The 16,427-nt window shown below is 35.0% G+C and overlaps 1 protein-coding gene across 14 annotated transcripts in view; it reads left to right on the forward strand.

Moving 5' to 3' along the window:
• The window catches only part of LOC146762588 (intersectin-1-like), a 69,497-nt gene that overhangs the window by 43,656 nt on the left and 9,414 nt on the right, over nt 1-16,427 (forward strand). For 7 of the 14 annotated variants that reach the window (XM_085528582.1, XM_085528625.1, XM_085528578.1 and 4 more), the window contains 9 exons: nt 916-1,016; nt 1,674-1,737; nt 3,351-3,488; nt 4,423-4,538; nt 6,970-7,232; nt 8,026-8,175; nt 8,348-8,488; nt 13,257-13,344; nt 13,506-13,657. In XM_085528582.1, coding sequence (XP_085384708.1) covers nt 916-1,016; nt 1,674-1,737; nt 3,351-3,488; nt 4,423-4,538; nt 6,970-7,232; nt 8,026-8,175; nt 8,348-8,488; nt 13,257-13,344; nt 13,506-13,657 — 1,213 coding nt within the window. The remainder of the gene's footprint in view (nt 1-915; nt 1,017-1,673; nt 1,738-3,350; nt 3,489-4,422; nt 4,539-6,969; nt 7,233-8,025; nt 8,176-8,347; nt 8,489-13,256; nt 13,345-13,505; nt 13,658-16,427) is intronic. The other 7 variants (XM_085528605.1, XM_085528599.1, XM_085528618.1 and 4 more) reach the window with 1 other exon arrangement.

Genomic DNA, 16,427 nt, shown 5'->3' on the forward strand with positions numbered 1-16,427 from the left:
AATAGAGGTATTAGCATTTGAGGCTCTTGTCATGTGAAAATAGGATATGAGGTCAATTAGTAGCTTGCTCATGTAATCCCCAGCTCAATTTTGAATGGTTTTACCATGCTATCTACTTAGCAGACCAGGGAAAAGGGATTCAGTGGGTTTCGTTTTTTCATTGTAATTTGGTATGCTTTCAGACACGCTTGTATAATCTGTTTTTTGTGTTTGTTTGTTTGTTTTTTTTAACTATAACAAAAAAGGGGAAAGTTTTAATGTGCCTAAAGACAGAAAAACTACACAAAATGGTTTGCAGTGTGAAGACTTGTCAGCCTTCAAGCATGGGAAATTATAGCTACAGATAACAACAGTCAGCCTTCTATGCATCTGAATTAGAAGTATTGCATTTGTCTGTTGAGTTCCATGAAGAAAAAATCTGATTGCTTTTAACTGTATTTTTTTTCACGCTTTTTAATGTGTTCAGTAGATTTTACATTTATTTTCCTTAATCAGTTTATGTATTATTTGGCTAAGACAAGTAGTTAAAAACGGGGTAAAACGGGATATTACTTCCACTGATTGTGGTAAAGCATTTTCTATCATATGTTTCAGTAAAATTTTTTAGCTCCTCTAAACTATTTATGTTACTTAATTTCTCTTCTGGTAAAGAAAGAAGTAAAAATCTTAAGCCTGTCATTTAACTTTTCTAAAAAGCATCTAAGACACCAACTCACGACAAATGTTTTCAAACAAGAAGTAAAATTTTTGTGGTTTCAGGAATAGAAGGGGATGTTTGTGCAAACAAGCAGCAAGCAGCACAGGCACAAAACTTGATCTCTCTGCAGCACTTCATCCTCTTGTACCTGTCACTTCATGCAATTAAATGTAACCTAATATTTTTTCCCCTCTTTCTTATCCCTTTTCTAATTCTAGTGTGCCTCCTGTGGCAGAGTGGGCAGTACCTCAGTCATCAAGACTGAAGTACAGACAGTTGTTCAATAGCCACGATAAAACAATGAGTGGACACTTAACAGGTATTGAAACATTTATTGTTGTCTCCTTCTTCAACTGTAAAATGCCAATTGTAACAGCATGCTAAATGCTGTTCAGATAGTAAAGAAACTTTAATCTCTATGTTATCACCATCAGTATTTTTCAGTTAAAATTTCCTAGCTGCTCAATGGTCCTTAGGAGCAACGCTCATTATAGTTGGGATCCTTTTCTTGCTTTCTTTCCTGATTTTTTTTGTAAAAATAAGTTGGCACTGGGAAATAAGGATGTAGTGAGCTTTGTGAAAACTTGCAGCCATTTGCAGTGTTTGACATATCTGCTGGTAGGGGCGCCTGTCCAGTTTCAGAAGTAAAATTGAACAATGCTCTGACTTAGTTTTACTAGTTCTGTGAACATCTTTTGTGGAGAAGAGATGTTTGGGGTTTTTTTGTTGATGGCAGTGTTTTTTTTTATCTGACTGAGTGTTGTGAAGGAAGGATGTGTTATGTGTTTTTAAGTACTTTCTTCTTGAGGGACCTGGGAGTGGTAGTATGCATAAGCCTGCTCGTGCTGGTAACATCACTTTGGTGTTACCTATTCAAATCTAACATCTAACTTTTGCTTGTGCAGTAACTTCTTGGTAATACAAGAAAAGGAGAAAACTGCTAATTTGTTTGTTAACCCTTGTTTTAATTTATTAGGTCCACAAGCAAGAACTATTCTTATGCAGTCAAGTTTACCCCAGGCTCAGCTGGCTACGATATGGTAAAGATAAATCTAACTAAATCTAGTCTCTTTCTGCCTTCACGCTTTGGAAGTCTATTCTATATGATGTGTAATGTTTCTGTTTCATTACTTAGTAGTACTTGATTTATGGTTATCAAATAACCTTCATACTGATTCTGTACTTTTAATTTACAGTTTGGCTCTACAAGTTTTTTCTAGTTAATCCCTTTAATTTGTCTTTCCTCAAAAAACACTGTCAAAAAAATAATCCATCTGACTTCTGTAGTGTGAGGATGTCAGCTCTGTTGTCACTGCAATATAATGTCACAGTACTATAGCTTTTTTTCTAAGTGCTGTATTTTAAAGATTCATTACATCTTTAAAAAGCACCCTCTTCTTCTCTGTTTCCTAACAAAGCTACTATAAGGAAAAAATGGCAATCAAATCAGCCTAGTTAGCCAGAAAGTTCTGTGCTTGTTGCCAGCGCTTGAGTTGGTTGCATGGACAGGGGAATGATGCTCCAGGAGCATCATAATGTAACAGTAGTTTTTGACATTCAAACTTGCTTGGTCTATTGAGATATGGAGTGGACTTTACAGCTTTTTCTGGCCTGCGTATTGCTGTCTTTCCTGAATTTATTCTGTCACTGAAACCACTGTTGCTGTTCCCTGGAGCACAAGTTTTCAGTCTGTGTTGGGGTTAGCTTCAGTTGGTTTTGGAAGTTGATTTGCTGTCTCAGAAGCACACAAGGTAAAGTACTGATGTGCAGAGCAGCAGCTGTTCTGAAGCTGCTGTTTCAGTTTTGGGAGGACAAGGATGTAGACTCAAATGGTTAGGGCATCAAAGTTATGTCCTTACATGCTAAATTTTCATTCTGTCCTATTGTTCCTGTGCCCCAGCCTGAATACCACAAGCACAGATCAAACGAGGCTATAATAACTTTCCAGATTTGAAAAGTCCTGTATCTTAGGACGTTAAAAACATACATCAATTGCTCATCTTATATTTTACACAGCATCATGGGAGTCACAGGCATAAAAGAGAAAAAAAAAAAGCTGATGTTTAGACTGTTAAATTTTGTCCAGAATCTTCTTCATGTGAAGGTGGTATTGGAGATTTCATGAATCTGTTGGAGCACTGGATTTAGGCCATCCATTTTGTCTTGCGTGTGCGTAATGACAAAATGTTTTTGTGCTTTTCAAGGTTAGAATGTTAATGGCTTTGATTTTAATGCAGATATGCTCTCAGGAATGTGAGGGGAGAGTCTTCATGGAAGATGTGAAGCAGACTAAAAACTTCTACCAAACATCTGAACCATTCATTTTTTTAATGATATTGCACAGTGGATATTCACAATGTGTCAAAGAATGCCCCATTGATTAACATTACCACATAGCTTATAGTACTGACAGCATTCAAACAAAGTGGAAGCCATGACAGTATTGTTAGTTTCAAGGAAGATACACAAGAGAAATGTGGGAAATTGTGATGCATTTGGATTTTGCTTTTCATTTTTGTTAAAAAAAACAAAGTAGTCTGAAAAAATAATGGAAAAAATGAATTAATTTGGAACTGAATATTTCAAATGTACTTTTAAAAGTGTTTTTTTTAGCTTTAATAATTTACTTATATTGTATCTTTACTTTAAAAAGGAATCTTTCAGATATTGATCAAGATGGAAAACTTACAGCTGAAGAGTTTATTCTGGCTATGCACTTAATTGATGTAGCTATGTCTGGTCAGCCATTGCCACCTGTACTGCCTCCAGAATATATTCCACCTTCATTTAGGTAACTAGTTATAATTCTGCAGTCTCACTCACAAATTGTTGTTTCATGTGGGAGAGCTGTCTGGTGATTGTGAAAAGCAAGATATTGGAAAATAGCCCTTCTTGGTTTTGTGCTACATAGATGGCAGAAAATGCCTTCCCATTGGGAAATGCTTGTCTATCGTTTGTTTTGTTTTGTTTTTATTTGAAGTGCTGAGTACTGGAAAAAAGCTCTGTCACAAAAACGTCCTTGTGAGAGTACAGTTTCTGTCAGTGTTTTGCTGACTCTGCCTGGCTACATGCACTTAAAGTTTTTAGTTCAAACTTATACTTCTGTACATGCTAGGATGTTTTAGGAGTTAAAATGTGCCCTAAATTTTCACTGTAGCAAATTCTTTTTTTTTTTTTTTTTTTTTTTTTAAGCTTTATTTGTGAATAGTAATTCTGAGTCAGTACTTCTCTTTCTCTATTTCACTTCCTTTTGGTGGAGAAATGGGTGGGAAGACGACAAGTTACAGTGATGGAAGGAAATGTTTACATGCAATCACAGCTTTATGTTCTGAAAGTATAGTCTTGAAGATAATTTTTTGTTTCTTCTGTGAGGTGCCTTGTTTTCAGTTTGGCTATTGTAAATCTTCTCTGTCTTTGCAACTTTCATTATAGTTAAATTCACTATTTCCCCGTCTTCAGACTGGTCATAATTAGAAGATCTTAGTGAGAGTTAAATACATCTGTAAGCTACTTGATGCTTAGATCACCAGTGTGTACTCTTGTTACTCTGGAGGGTACTGTTATCTTAATGACAACTGTAGAGTAAAATACTCCAGACAATAAGAATTAAATATCAATAATGATTACATCATTGCATTTAATTTATGATTCCATCATTTAATTGTCAATAAATTTGACGGGCGAAGGTTCTTTTAAGCAACTTGGAATTATCCTTTTATTGACAGAAGAGTACGCTCTGGTAGTGGCGTATCTGCTGTAAGTTCAGTATCTGTAGACCAAAGGTTACCAGAAGAACCAGCATTAGAAGAAGAACAGCAGCAACTGGAAAAGAAATTACCAGGTGAGCAAGCTTAAACAGAGATGTGTTGTGTGCTGTTATCAGGGAGACCATTAGGTTATAAGCTCTGAAGTTATAATAATGTTTTAAGAAATATTTTCTTTTCAGGTCAGTTTGTCAGAGGCATTACCGACACAGTATTGCTTGGTCCAGCTTATTCCTGAATCATTTGTTCCTAACAGTGGAGACAGGAACAGCTTTTAGGCTGTTTACCTTAGGTCCTTTCAATAGGGGAAGCGTTTTGCAGCCCTGTTTTAGGACAGCAATGAAAACTTTACCTCAATTTTCTGTCTTATTTGCAGTAAAATTTGACACATACATAGGCTTTTTGGTCTGTAAAGGAAAATGCTTCCTTTATGTAAGATTTAGCAGCTGTGTTTATAAAATAAAAGATGCATAAAGCCTCAGCGATGCTAAATGACAAGAAACTTTTTTACATTGCTGATGATCCCCTCTTGTTCTTTTTTTACTTTTTGCTCTCTTCTGTTCTAAGATGACCCGAATTTCATACAGTTGAAGATGTAGCAACGTGGTAGATTTATACAGTGCCATGATAATGCTTTTCTGTTTTGTTCCTAACACAGCTCTCTATTAGACTTGAGAGGCAGCTGTTCCCCACATTGATTCTTCCATGTGGTTATCTTTTTAGGCATGTATAGCCTCTCCTACTTTGCCCTGCATGAGATTAAACTGACTGGTCATTATACTGTTTTCTTGAAGCCTGATGCTGCATTTGTCATCATCTAGTCTTAGAGCACTGATATTGATTAAAGGATGGGTTTCAGAGCACAACTAGTATCACATGGTCACTGAATGGTTGAGGTTGGAGGGGACCTCTGTAGATCATCTGATCCGAGTCCCTGTTCAAGCATGGCTACCTTTAGTAGTTCCTGAATTTTGTTTAGTCTTTGAACTGTGGATTACCATTCTCTGGGCTTGGCAACCTGTTAATATTTTGGAGTTTATTTTTGCTCTAAAGTAATTTATTTCCAGTTCAAGAGGTACATAGAGTGCATAAACCTTTCAGTATGCTTGATATTTAGATTTTCAGCTACAAAGATCACTCATATAGTGAATGACTTCTTGCTTCATAATTGGTCTTACTAAATCTAACTGGTTGGGGTTGCTTTTTTATTGAGACTTTTGAAAGAGTTTTTATTACAAGTTTTTATGAACTTTTAGAAGCCATCCCTTCAGCACAGTAACATAAACCAATAGCTAGTCATTTCATTTTTTTTGTTCTTCTGTTTTGATACTTTGGTTTGTTATGTCATGTTTTTGTTGGGTAACCATACTAGTTTGTTGCGCAGTCCTCTTAGATCCTGGTGTTTCATCCTGCTGGTATATGTTTTCTTTGAGCCTTTAAGATAGTTTCTTAAACAGTGCCTATGCTTATGGTAAGCATTTTGCTCTTCTACCCATTTCTTTTCTTTCACACAGTTTTTTTTTTCCTTTTTTTTCCTTCATTTTTGAAGCAGTGGTGTTTATAATCACATTCTGTATCTTATCAGTCTGTATCTTAATATCTCTTGAATCTGGTAGCTAATTTTAAATTAATAAATTTTCTCAGAGTCAAAACATTAAAGTGATTGAATTTCTTCTTCTGTGAAAATTGGTGATTGATAATAGGGAAGAGGCTCAAACTTAAGAAAAGACAGTAATTCAACTGGTTGGGCCGATGTTGGGCCAACATGTCAAGCATTTGGTACATTGGATCTCTTGATTCAACTCGCATGCCAATAGTGCACATGTTGAGCATGAGAGAAGAGAAATATAGAGTACAAAGTATGGGAATGGGACAAAAAGGGTATGAAAAAAAACAGAAGGTGATGTGGAGGGAATAATTTGGAGGAACCATGAAAGGGGAGTCTAGAGAATGTAATAGGGAAAGGTTAAGCCCTGGTATTGCAGAAGAATGTCAGGGAACCTGTGCTGGCATTGTTTTAGGACAGTCAATGATGAGGATGTTTATCAGCAGGGTTCTAGTCTTCATGAGTATTTCTGCTTAGCAACCTAATTAAGCAAGCTATTTTTTTTCCGGACAGTAATGAGTTGTCTTATGAGAATATCAAGTTTAAATACATTCTGATCATTTGCATAATAGCTTTTAAATAACATCTTTGTCTGAATTCTTTGCCTTTCTTGTAGTAAAAGAAGGGCTGGTTCTTGTGCTTTTACTATTATGAGTAATTATGAAAAATGAGGACTAAAATTCACTCTTATTACCTCAGGTTGTGGGTTTAAAGGGGACTACAACGTAAGAGGTAATGATAAAACGTAAGATTACATGTAGAACTGCACTGTCAGTAGTTGAAAGCTGTTTAGAGTACTGTTGGAAGATGATTTCACTTTGATTCAGTGTACGTTGAATTTGTTTTCAAGACAACAAAACAAGGTTTAATTCTCCTTTGCCCCATGTTTCCACACATTAAAGTTACATTTGAAGATAAAAAACGTGAGAACTTTGAACGTGGCAATCTAGAACTTGAAAAACGGAGGCAGGCTCTCCTGGAACAGCAGCGCAAGGAACAAGAGCGTCTTGCACAGCTGGAACGGGCAGAGCAAGAAAGGAAGGAACGTGAACGACAAGAGCAAGAACGGAAAAGACAGCTGGAGCTAGAAAAACAGTTGGAAAAACAACGAGAATTGGAACGGCAGAGGGAAGAGGAAAGAAGGAAAGAAATAGAAAGAAGAGAGGTAATCAATTGGATAAAAGGAAGATGGCTATGTCACTGACATCTGTGTTTGTTTAGAACAGAGTAGAACATGTACACTGAATATTCAACCATCTTCATTTTTAGTAAGCAAGCATTTAAACAATAAACTTTTATTTTGGGGTTTTTGAAGGGAAGGGAAGAGTTTGAAAATCTCTTTCTTAATTTTTCACAAGAAGTGAATGGATGAGATCTTTAGATCTGTGACAGCGTGCTCCTAGTTTCTGATTTCTTTAAAAATAATGCCAGTCTTTCTCTTTAATGTAAAGAGATGTTTGAATTAATGATGAAAGATTTCTTGGCATTGGTGACATTCATGGTTTTCCTGTGATGAGATAATTTGTTAAAGAAAACACATGCCGGTTAACTTAGAAGCTGTTATGTTCTCACATTGCCAATCAGTGATGCAGTACAGTAGCATTTGACTGTTCTTTGCAAAGATGGAGAATGCCTTATGTTAGGGAGAGATTTGATGCTATTTTGAAGAATTTTTGAAATCTTAATGTGAAACAACTTGTTAAATCAGAAAACTGGGTCTTAAATGATATTCTGTTAATTCACATATCTGCTATACAAGTGAAGCACCAGTAGTTTCAAGTGAGTGTTTAAACAACTGAGCAATTTATGTGCTTAAATAGAGGTACATAGTTATTCCACAACTTAGCAGCATGTTTATATTAACGTTTATATCACTCATTACAATATGAATATCAGTGATTAGAATATTTTCTCAAAATAGATTTTTCGTATCTTTTTGGTTTGATTAAATGCTGAAGGCTGCAAAACGGGAACTTGAGAGGCAAAGGCAACTTGAATGGGAACGTAATCGTCGTCAAGAACTGCTAAATCAAAGAAACAGAGAACAAGAGGACATAGTTGTTCTGAAGGCAAAGAAGAAGACTTTAGAATTTGAGCTGGAAGCTCTAGTAAGTGGTTTCATTGCAGAATAAACGCATAAACATGGTAATGTCTGTAATATAGTCCTATTTATTTTCTATAATTTCAACAGTAAGTGTGGAATAGTAGTACCTTTTAGACCCTGATTTCCATGAGAAGCATTCTGATAAAACAAAGAGGTCTTTTTCTTTTTGTCTAAAGAATGATAAAAAAAATCAGTTGGAAGGAAAGCTTCAGGATATCAGATGTCGGCTGTCTACCCAAAGACAAGAAATCGAAAGTACAAATAAATCTAGAGAACTGAGAATTGCAGAAATCACCCATTTGCAACAGCAGCTACAGGTAAGGAAATTTTTCTAATTTTGTTCTTAGTCTTGCACCTTGCCCTCATTAACTACATCAATAAAACAAAACTTGGCACAAAATAGAATGCATTGTTTCTTGCATAGTTGTCTGTGATAGCAGGAAACAGAACTTGATCCTCGTGTTTCCCTGACAAGCAATTATTATAGAACTTTATTTTTAATGTTTCCATGTTCTTCAGTTCAGACAGTTAGGAAATTCTTCCTACACTTGAAGGTATAGCTGTGATTACTGCTATGTCCTCATGGAATCCTTTTGTGTGGAGTAGTAAATAAATGGGTTTGGAGATGAGAAGAATCAAGTCTTGTGATGCATTTTTATTGTAGTGACTTCTGTTTCTTTGCCAAAAGGAATGACCTCACTAAAGTAATTTGATGATGCTTCTGTTATTACAAAATAAAATAAAAATATATCAAAACATAATTTGCCAGTTAAACCAGTCAGTTGTTGGTCAAATCCTTGCATTCTTCTTTCCTGCTTTTCTATCTAAAATTCTCTATCAGATATGAAGATGGGAGTTCCTGGTTTCTTATTTTGTTTTGAGCATGAGTATTTTTTTGAATTTCTAATTACTTTTTACAACACCTCTCATTTATATTTAGGTTTTGTGTGCATCATTACACCTCCCAGCAAAAAGATGTCTTTCTTTTGGCAGCAGTTTGGTATGAAGTGTGTTGTTGAGAGATTGTGTTCTTACGATAGTTGCATCCACTTGATACAAATAAGAAATGCTACTACAGGAAGCTTGTGACATTAAGAACTGCCATAGTAATCCTGAAATCACATGGCTAGCTTTAGTGAAATGCTCCTGTACTGGCAACCAAAAATGAAGTCAAACAGCATTTGACAAAGTGTAGGAAATTAAATCACTTCTAACAGTACTGGCTCAGAGAAGCAAAAAGCTGGCTGTGCTTGATAAAATTCATGAAAAAGCACCCACTTACCTGAATAAGTTAACAGATTCGAGATCTTGTGTGCACAGCTAATTTCCATGTGAAAGCAACAACCACTTGAATCTCCCTGCCACTTACATTAAAAAAAAATTGCTGCAGAAATGGTCTGAGATAGAATAACGCATCTTAGAAGAAGGTAAGCAGTTACGTAGCAGTTGTTGTCTTCTGAACGTAGGTAAATGCTATTTCAATTGGAATAAATTTGACTTCCTACTTTCATATGTAGCTTCTGTTAACCTGTTGGTTATTTTTCATCAATTAGCCTCTGTATTCAGGAAGGTTGAAGCATCTCTTAGCTGAAATATATATAGATGAAATATATATATATATATGAAATGAACACTGTTAGGAAACAAGTCATGAGAAGGATAGTCCACCTACAGGTAGATGTGGGTACGTAACATATTGAGTAGCACTGGATTAATATAAGGTCAGTGTTCCCTGTGGAATCTTCAAGAATGTTTATTTCTAGTTTTCTTGGCTGATTGTATGTATGCTTTCCTTCTCTGCTGATTTTATGCATCAATTTTAGCTTCATCACTATGAAAGGGAAAGTGAAGGACATTAGAACAATTCTTCACCTTCCTAACATTTACTTTATTCTATTTACGAACAGATCACAATGATAACAAAGCAGATTGCTTTTTTTTTTTTTAACATTTTGACACCACTCTGAAATTCACCACTTGTTTTAGAATCACCACTATCTTTGTAGTGACTCTTATCTTTCTCTTGTTGCTGTTAAACAGTTTGTACTCAGTAACTTCCATCTGTGCCCTTTTTAAATTGCTTCATTCACAATGACTGTGACAGTGCTTCTGTAAGGAAAATTACTTTTGACTCACTTAGTCGTTGTTTTGTTGGCTTTTCGGTTTGAATTTGAGGATTGTTTTTTGTTTGTTTGCTTGCTTTAGGTTGATAGCAATAGCTCTGGCTTTGTGGACCTGTCTTCTCTTAGGTGTCCGTTGGTTCTCAACCACTAGTATTTCAGTTACTTTTGATTGATTATGATTCCAGAAAGAAGTGCTAGTAGTTGGTAGAAAAGGTCAAATTCTATGTGTGGAGAACCTAAAAGAATGGATAGATTTTTCCTGAAAAATATGTACTTCTCAAATATACTTCACATTTTAAAATTTAATTTGTAGAGGAAAAAGAAGAGCAGTATGTGACTTTTATAAAGGCTCCGGTAGATTAAAAGTTAATTTTGTGAATTCTTGTTGTAGAATATAAAATCTTTACTTGGAAGAATTATAACTTAATACATCTGACACTTGGCATGAAAAGTGAGTTAATTAAAAGATGTAATTATTCTTTAACCTATTAATTAGTTTCAAGATGGAGTCTGATTAAAATTTTGGAAGAAACTGTCCAACAATTAATACTGCATGATGAAAATCTGTACTAGTTATGTGAATCTCTGGTATCTGGTAGACTGATATTTCCAGGGGTGTTTGAACCACATGTATTCTGTCTGTGGGGTTTCCGCTAGTTTTTGGCAGGGTTTTTTTGCCTCTTTGATGAGCAGTTTGGTTCCCAAGTAATTTGACTTTTCTTTGAAGCACTGAGAGCAGAGTATTTGACAGAGACTTACAGTGTATTAGTGGCATCTCAGTTTCTCATTTACCCTCTTGCTCAGAGCATAGTGTCAGAAGAGAAATTTTTCCCTTGTTAGACATAAGGGAACTTGTTTTTGATTGCTTTTTTTTTTCTTTCTTTTTTTTCTTTTTTTCCGCCCTTCTGCTGCTATATAGAAATTTCTCAAAACTACAGTGTTAGTGATGCCATTAATTTCTTCCATCTGTTTCCTCAGTAGAACTAATGGATACGGAAGACATTCTTGGACTAGATAACTGTTGCATAGTTGTCTGTGATAGCAGGAAACAGAACTTGATCCTCTTGTTTCCCTGACATTCTCTTTTCTTAAATACACTCCAGATACTTCTGGGTATTCAGATTAAGAGCCTGGATTTCAGTAGTAGTCTGCCCATTAAAAACAAACACACTATGTTTGCATTCTGCTCTGAAATACTGTTATATATTACTTTTTGCACTTGTAGAATGGTAATTTCTCTGTAAATCCTGGATAAACTTAAAGTTTGTTCTGCTATTTTTCCTAATTAAGTCATTCCTTGATTGGAATGATAGAATTCTGATATCTTTGTGTCTAGAGGGCTAGTTTCCTTTCATTTTTTTCTATTGAGGTTAATCCTGCAGTACGTATAATTGATTAGAGTCAGTCTCTCTTGTGTAATACTATTTTATATTTATTTTAAATTTTTTCATCTCAAACTGTGACATGGAGCTTTCAGGTATTTCAATGGAAAGGGAATCTGGTGGAATGGGGAAGCATAAGTGCAGAGGACAGTGTTTTGAATATAGTTTAAACCTGGCAGTGGTGATTTATTAGGAATAAGGCAGACCTCCTCAGGCAGATGTGTTGGATAATGCTGTATTATATATTGCTGTTCCTTTTTTGTTTCTAAATAAAGAATACAGGCCTGTGATAGGACTATCTGGCCTTCATGATGTTCTTGAAGAGCTGAAAAGCGCTACAGCTAAATAGTGAGAGACAGGTGTAACTCCTACCAGTCAAATGCATAGCTTATCTTAATTTTTAGACCTTATAAATTTATAGAGACCTTGATTGCTGTGCTACCTGAGTATGTCTTCTGGAACATAAAGAGATTAAAGTTGTTTGTGATTGTTGCATAATCAAAAGATCTGAGCCAAACACTTCGGTCTTAAAGCCTGGCATGAGTAAGGTGGGACAACTCTGAAGTCGTGCCACTGGGTTCAAGCTTGTGTTCTTGTGATGAAAAGTAGAAACTTCTCGTGAGTTGTTGGGTGACATTTATTTCTAGGATTGTATTATTTCATTCACAGCCCTTTGTGACAAATTGAAATGGTCAGATGTTCTTCAAATGCCTGCAATTCAAGTAGCTGCTGAAATAACTATGTAGTTTGTGTGAGAGATGAGACACTGACAATTTTGTATGTACAGTTTTGTACAATAAGCTGTTTCACATCATGCTTCTATAATTTGCTCTGATAACTTGAAGTTGGAGGTCAAGGCTTCTGAAAAGTGCGTGAAGTAGCACTTCATCCTCCAAGAGGAGTGAAGGCTATATATAATCCACAAAAGGATGAATTTCCCATCTGCAGTCTCCTGTAATTTTGGTACAAAATTGTATGAATATATGTTGAAATTTAGAGGCCCTAATCCTCTTTCATGAATACTAAATATAGAGCTTTAGAGATATCTTTTCTCATCTAACAGAGTTTGTGTTGCATGGCTTTTGTCTATAATATAAGGTTAAAGCCTTAATTTTCTTTTCTTTGGATAAGCTGATAATATTTGTACTATTTATTATTGAAGTTGATGCATATTTATTAAAAAGAGAACTGTTGAGAAGTGTTTTTAAACATATCTAGATATAAGATGACTATATCTTTTTTTAATTACTTCCAGTCCAACTTACAGATTCTGTGAGAAATCAGTCCTTAACTAATAAGCTTAAATTTTATATTCTTACTCTTTTTGTACTCAAAAAATCCCCGACCAACAACAACAACAAAAAAAGCCAGGACAAATTGGCAGAGAACCATTTTTGAGTGGAGGTACCACACAGATAGTGCTTCTGCAATAGCAAAAATACATGATTTACTGTACGGAAAAGTAAAAAGTGATTTCAGCAGAAATGAAAATGAAAGATCTTATGACCATAGACATCATCCGTCTCTTACCACTCTGCATTTTTATTGTCTTGCATTCTCTTTCCTTGTCTTCTTTTCAGGAATCTCAGCAGATGCTTGGAAAGTTGATTCCAGAAAAGCAATTACTCAATGACCAACTAAAGCAGGTTCAACAGAACAGTTTGCATAGTAAGCATATTTTTTGTAAGTCTAAATGTGTTTGTAGAAGCCATGACATTGCATTATGCAGCATACTCGGTAGTATTTTCTGTGTTGTAAGATATAATTTGAAAAATCTGTGTTCCGTGCCATTAAATTTTTCGTGTAAGAAAATATTTCTTTTACAATATGTTTAAAAACAGGAGATTCTCTTCTTACTATCAAAAGAGCCTTAGAAGCCAAGGAACTAGCCCGTCAACAACTTCGAGACCAGCTAGATGAAGTAGAAAAAGAAACCAGATCTAAACTTCAGGAAATTGATATTTTCAACAATCAGCTGAAGGTAATATGAAACTTTTAATCTCTGTCTTCTAAATGTTCAGTCAATAAATTAATTACTTTATCATGGAGAAGTATATTGAACTAAAATGATTGATTGAGAATGTCAGTGTTGGCAACATTGTGAAATCTATCATTTTTGTTTTTGAAGAAAATACTACTTAGCATTCAAAGTAAGAGTTTGAATAAACTTAATTTGCATAATATACCTAGGAATAAATTTGAAGTCTGATTCCAGAGCTGCAACTACAAGTATTAAATCATTACCTTCTAGCCCCTTTGTATTGGAAGAACTGCATGATTACAGTAGGTCATCAAATCTCATGGAATCAGTGCTTCAAATTCAGATTGGTATTGAAGTAGCTTGTTTTCCACCTGATACACAGAGTTACTTACCTGCTGTTTCTAAGAGCATACCTGTTCCTGAATGTAGTTGTCTGTTGTTTGTGGTTTCATACTTTATTGATTAGTCTTTTGTTTGAACTGTGTGATTTTGTTTCTTTCTGCAAAAGAAAATTACAGAACTTACAGAAGTCAGTAGAGGAAGAGTTATTCAGAGAGAAGTTATAAATCAGTCTGTAGTTAGAACCATTTAATAGTGTTTGTTGGGGCTTTTTTTCCCCTTGCAAAATATTCAAATGCATAAGTTCTTTATTTGCTGTCTTATCTGTTGTCTTCCCCTGGAAGCTTATGAGAAAAATTCTCAGTTTCATGCAAGACAAAATCAAGTCAAGATAAAATCAAGTCAATGATCAGTACATTAGTATTTCTGTAGTTCCTTTGATATTAGATCAATTATGACTATATAATGCTCTTTGAGAAGGAAGGCGTGTTTGAATTTACGCAACAAGTAGCTTTTTAAGATCTTAAAATTACTTGCTGTAGGTAAAATAAAAAGCTGTAGACAGTAACACTACCTGTTTCAAGGCAGGTTGTAAGAAAGTGAAGAATTTCTGCAAAGACATGACATACACAGAACTGAACAAAATACTCAGTGTACTTTAAAAGAAAACACATCAGTTTACCTTACTAGCATTTTCTCTCTTATACTCTTTGGACACATTTACCATGTTGTGCTTTCTGGGTGATTTTTTTATTTTATTTTTTTTAATGGATACATTTTGAACCATTTTGAAGATAAATGTGACCAAAGGATACTCATTCTAAAAGTAGCAACATTGCTTGGTTTGATTATAGGTGACCTAAAGAGCGTATAAATGGGTGGAAAGGGAGCATGTGTGAATAATCTTAGTTACATGGCACTAAAAAAAATCCAAGAGTGTACATTTTATTTTGTAAATCTGAAAGGACTCAATAACTAACAAGATAAGAATTTAAAAATGAAAACTGACATTAAACAAAGACGTCGATTTATCAGTGTGCCTGCCATCTATCATAGCACACTGTGTAATTGTAAGCTATTTCACAGCTTAGTGGTAGAATTGATTTCTGTGTTCAAACCTTAGTATTTAACATTATAACTTTAAATGCTGAAAAATAATTATGTGGACAGGTTTTCCCAAAAGCAGCCTTTCTTTTACTGAGTACATTGTGTTCTTGATTTCATTATGTGTAGACACAGTGCTTAATAGGATGACCACTTTGCAATGGTGAATGTTACTATTTTTGCCTTGCTGCAGCTTCCTATGCTTGCTTGGAGATTAATTTAAGAAGCAAAAATGTGGCAGTGAGGCAGTTTTGCTAATGAAACTGAAAAGTGGCAACTTAATTCAGAGAGAGTTGTATCTTTTCCCCTTTGTAGTTTTGTTGAATGTGTAAGATGCATTTTTGGAGACCTGAATATCTTTATTACTAGATTTAAATATCTGCATGCAAATACATGCCATTTCCTGGGCTCAACATGGGATGGTGATCATAGAATGGTTTGGGTTGGAAAGGACCCCAAGGATCATCAAGTTCCAACCCCCCTCTAGATCTGGTATTAGATCAGGCTGCCTAGGTCCCCATCCAACCTGGTCTTGAACACTTCCAGGGATGGAGCATCCACAGCCTCTCTGGGCAGCTTGTTCCAACACCTCGTCACTCTCATAGTAAAGAACTTCCCCCTGACATCCAATCTGAACCTCCCCTCCTTGACTCCCACTGACAGAGCAACTGCTTAGAAGTCCTTGTGTATGCAGCACTATTTTAAGGACCATTTATTCTTGTTGAAGGAGGTCTCAGAATGTTTTATATGTGAATCTGTACACAAAGCTAGTGAGAAGAGTTCCTGAAACTCTTAGTTTGGTTATGTGAAGTGGAAGATCTTCTCTTTAATCAAGCCAGATCACAGCTATGTCTTAAGTAAAAATACCGCAAAGTAGTCTAGGGACCTGAATAATTGTCTTATATTTTTAACCTAAACAGTCAAAAACCTGTGATGAACTTAAGATGCTGCCATTAGAAAGATGACCTTTCTTTTATTTTTTTTTATTTTTTTTTTTTTCCCCCTCCCCCAGTTTGGTATTAATTTCCTCAACTAAGAGTAGAATGACTTGGTGATATTGTGTGTAAACATTATGTGTTCATTTGGTACTAAAATATTATACAATATATAATTATCAGTCAGCCATATAGTGCTTATGTTAAAATGTAAAACCTTTTCAAATAATGTATTAAAATTCAACCATATGAGCTCCAAATAAAGTAAAGGCTTATTTAACTTATAGACCAAAGGAAACTGTGTAAAAATAGAATGTAAGTAAATATTTGTTGAAAAAATATATTTTTGTTAAATAAGTAAATTTAAAACACTTTTAAACAAGGATCTTCCT

The sequence above is a fragment of the Coturnix japonica genome, chromosome 1 (assembly GCF_054131305.1).
Source record: "Coturnix japonica strain WE chromosome 1, WE-NBRP24, whole genome shotgun sequence".
NCBI classification, from domain to species: domain Eukaryota; kingdom Metazoa; phylum Chordata; class Aves; order Galliformes; family Phasianidae; genus Coturnix; species Coturnix japonica.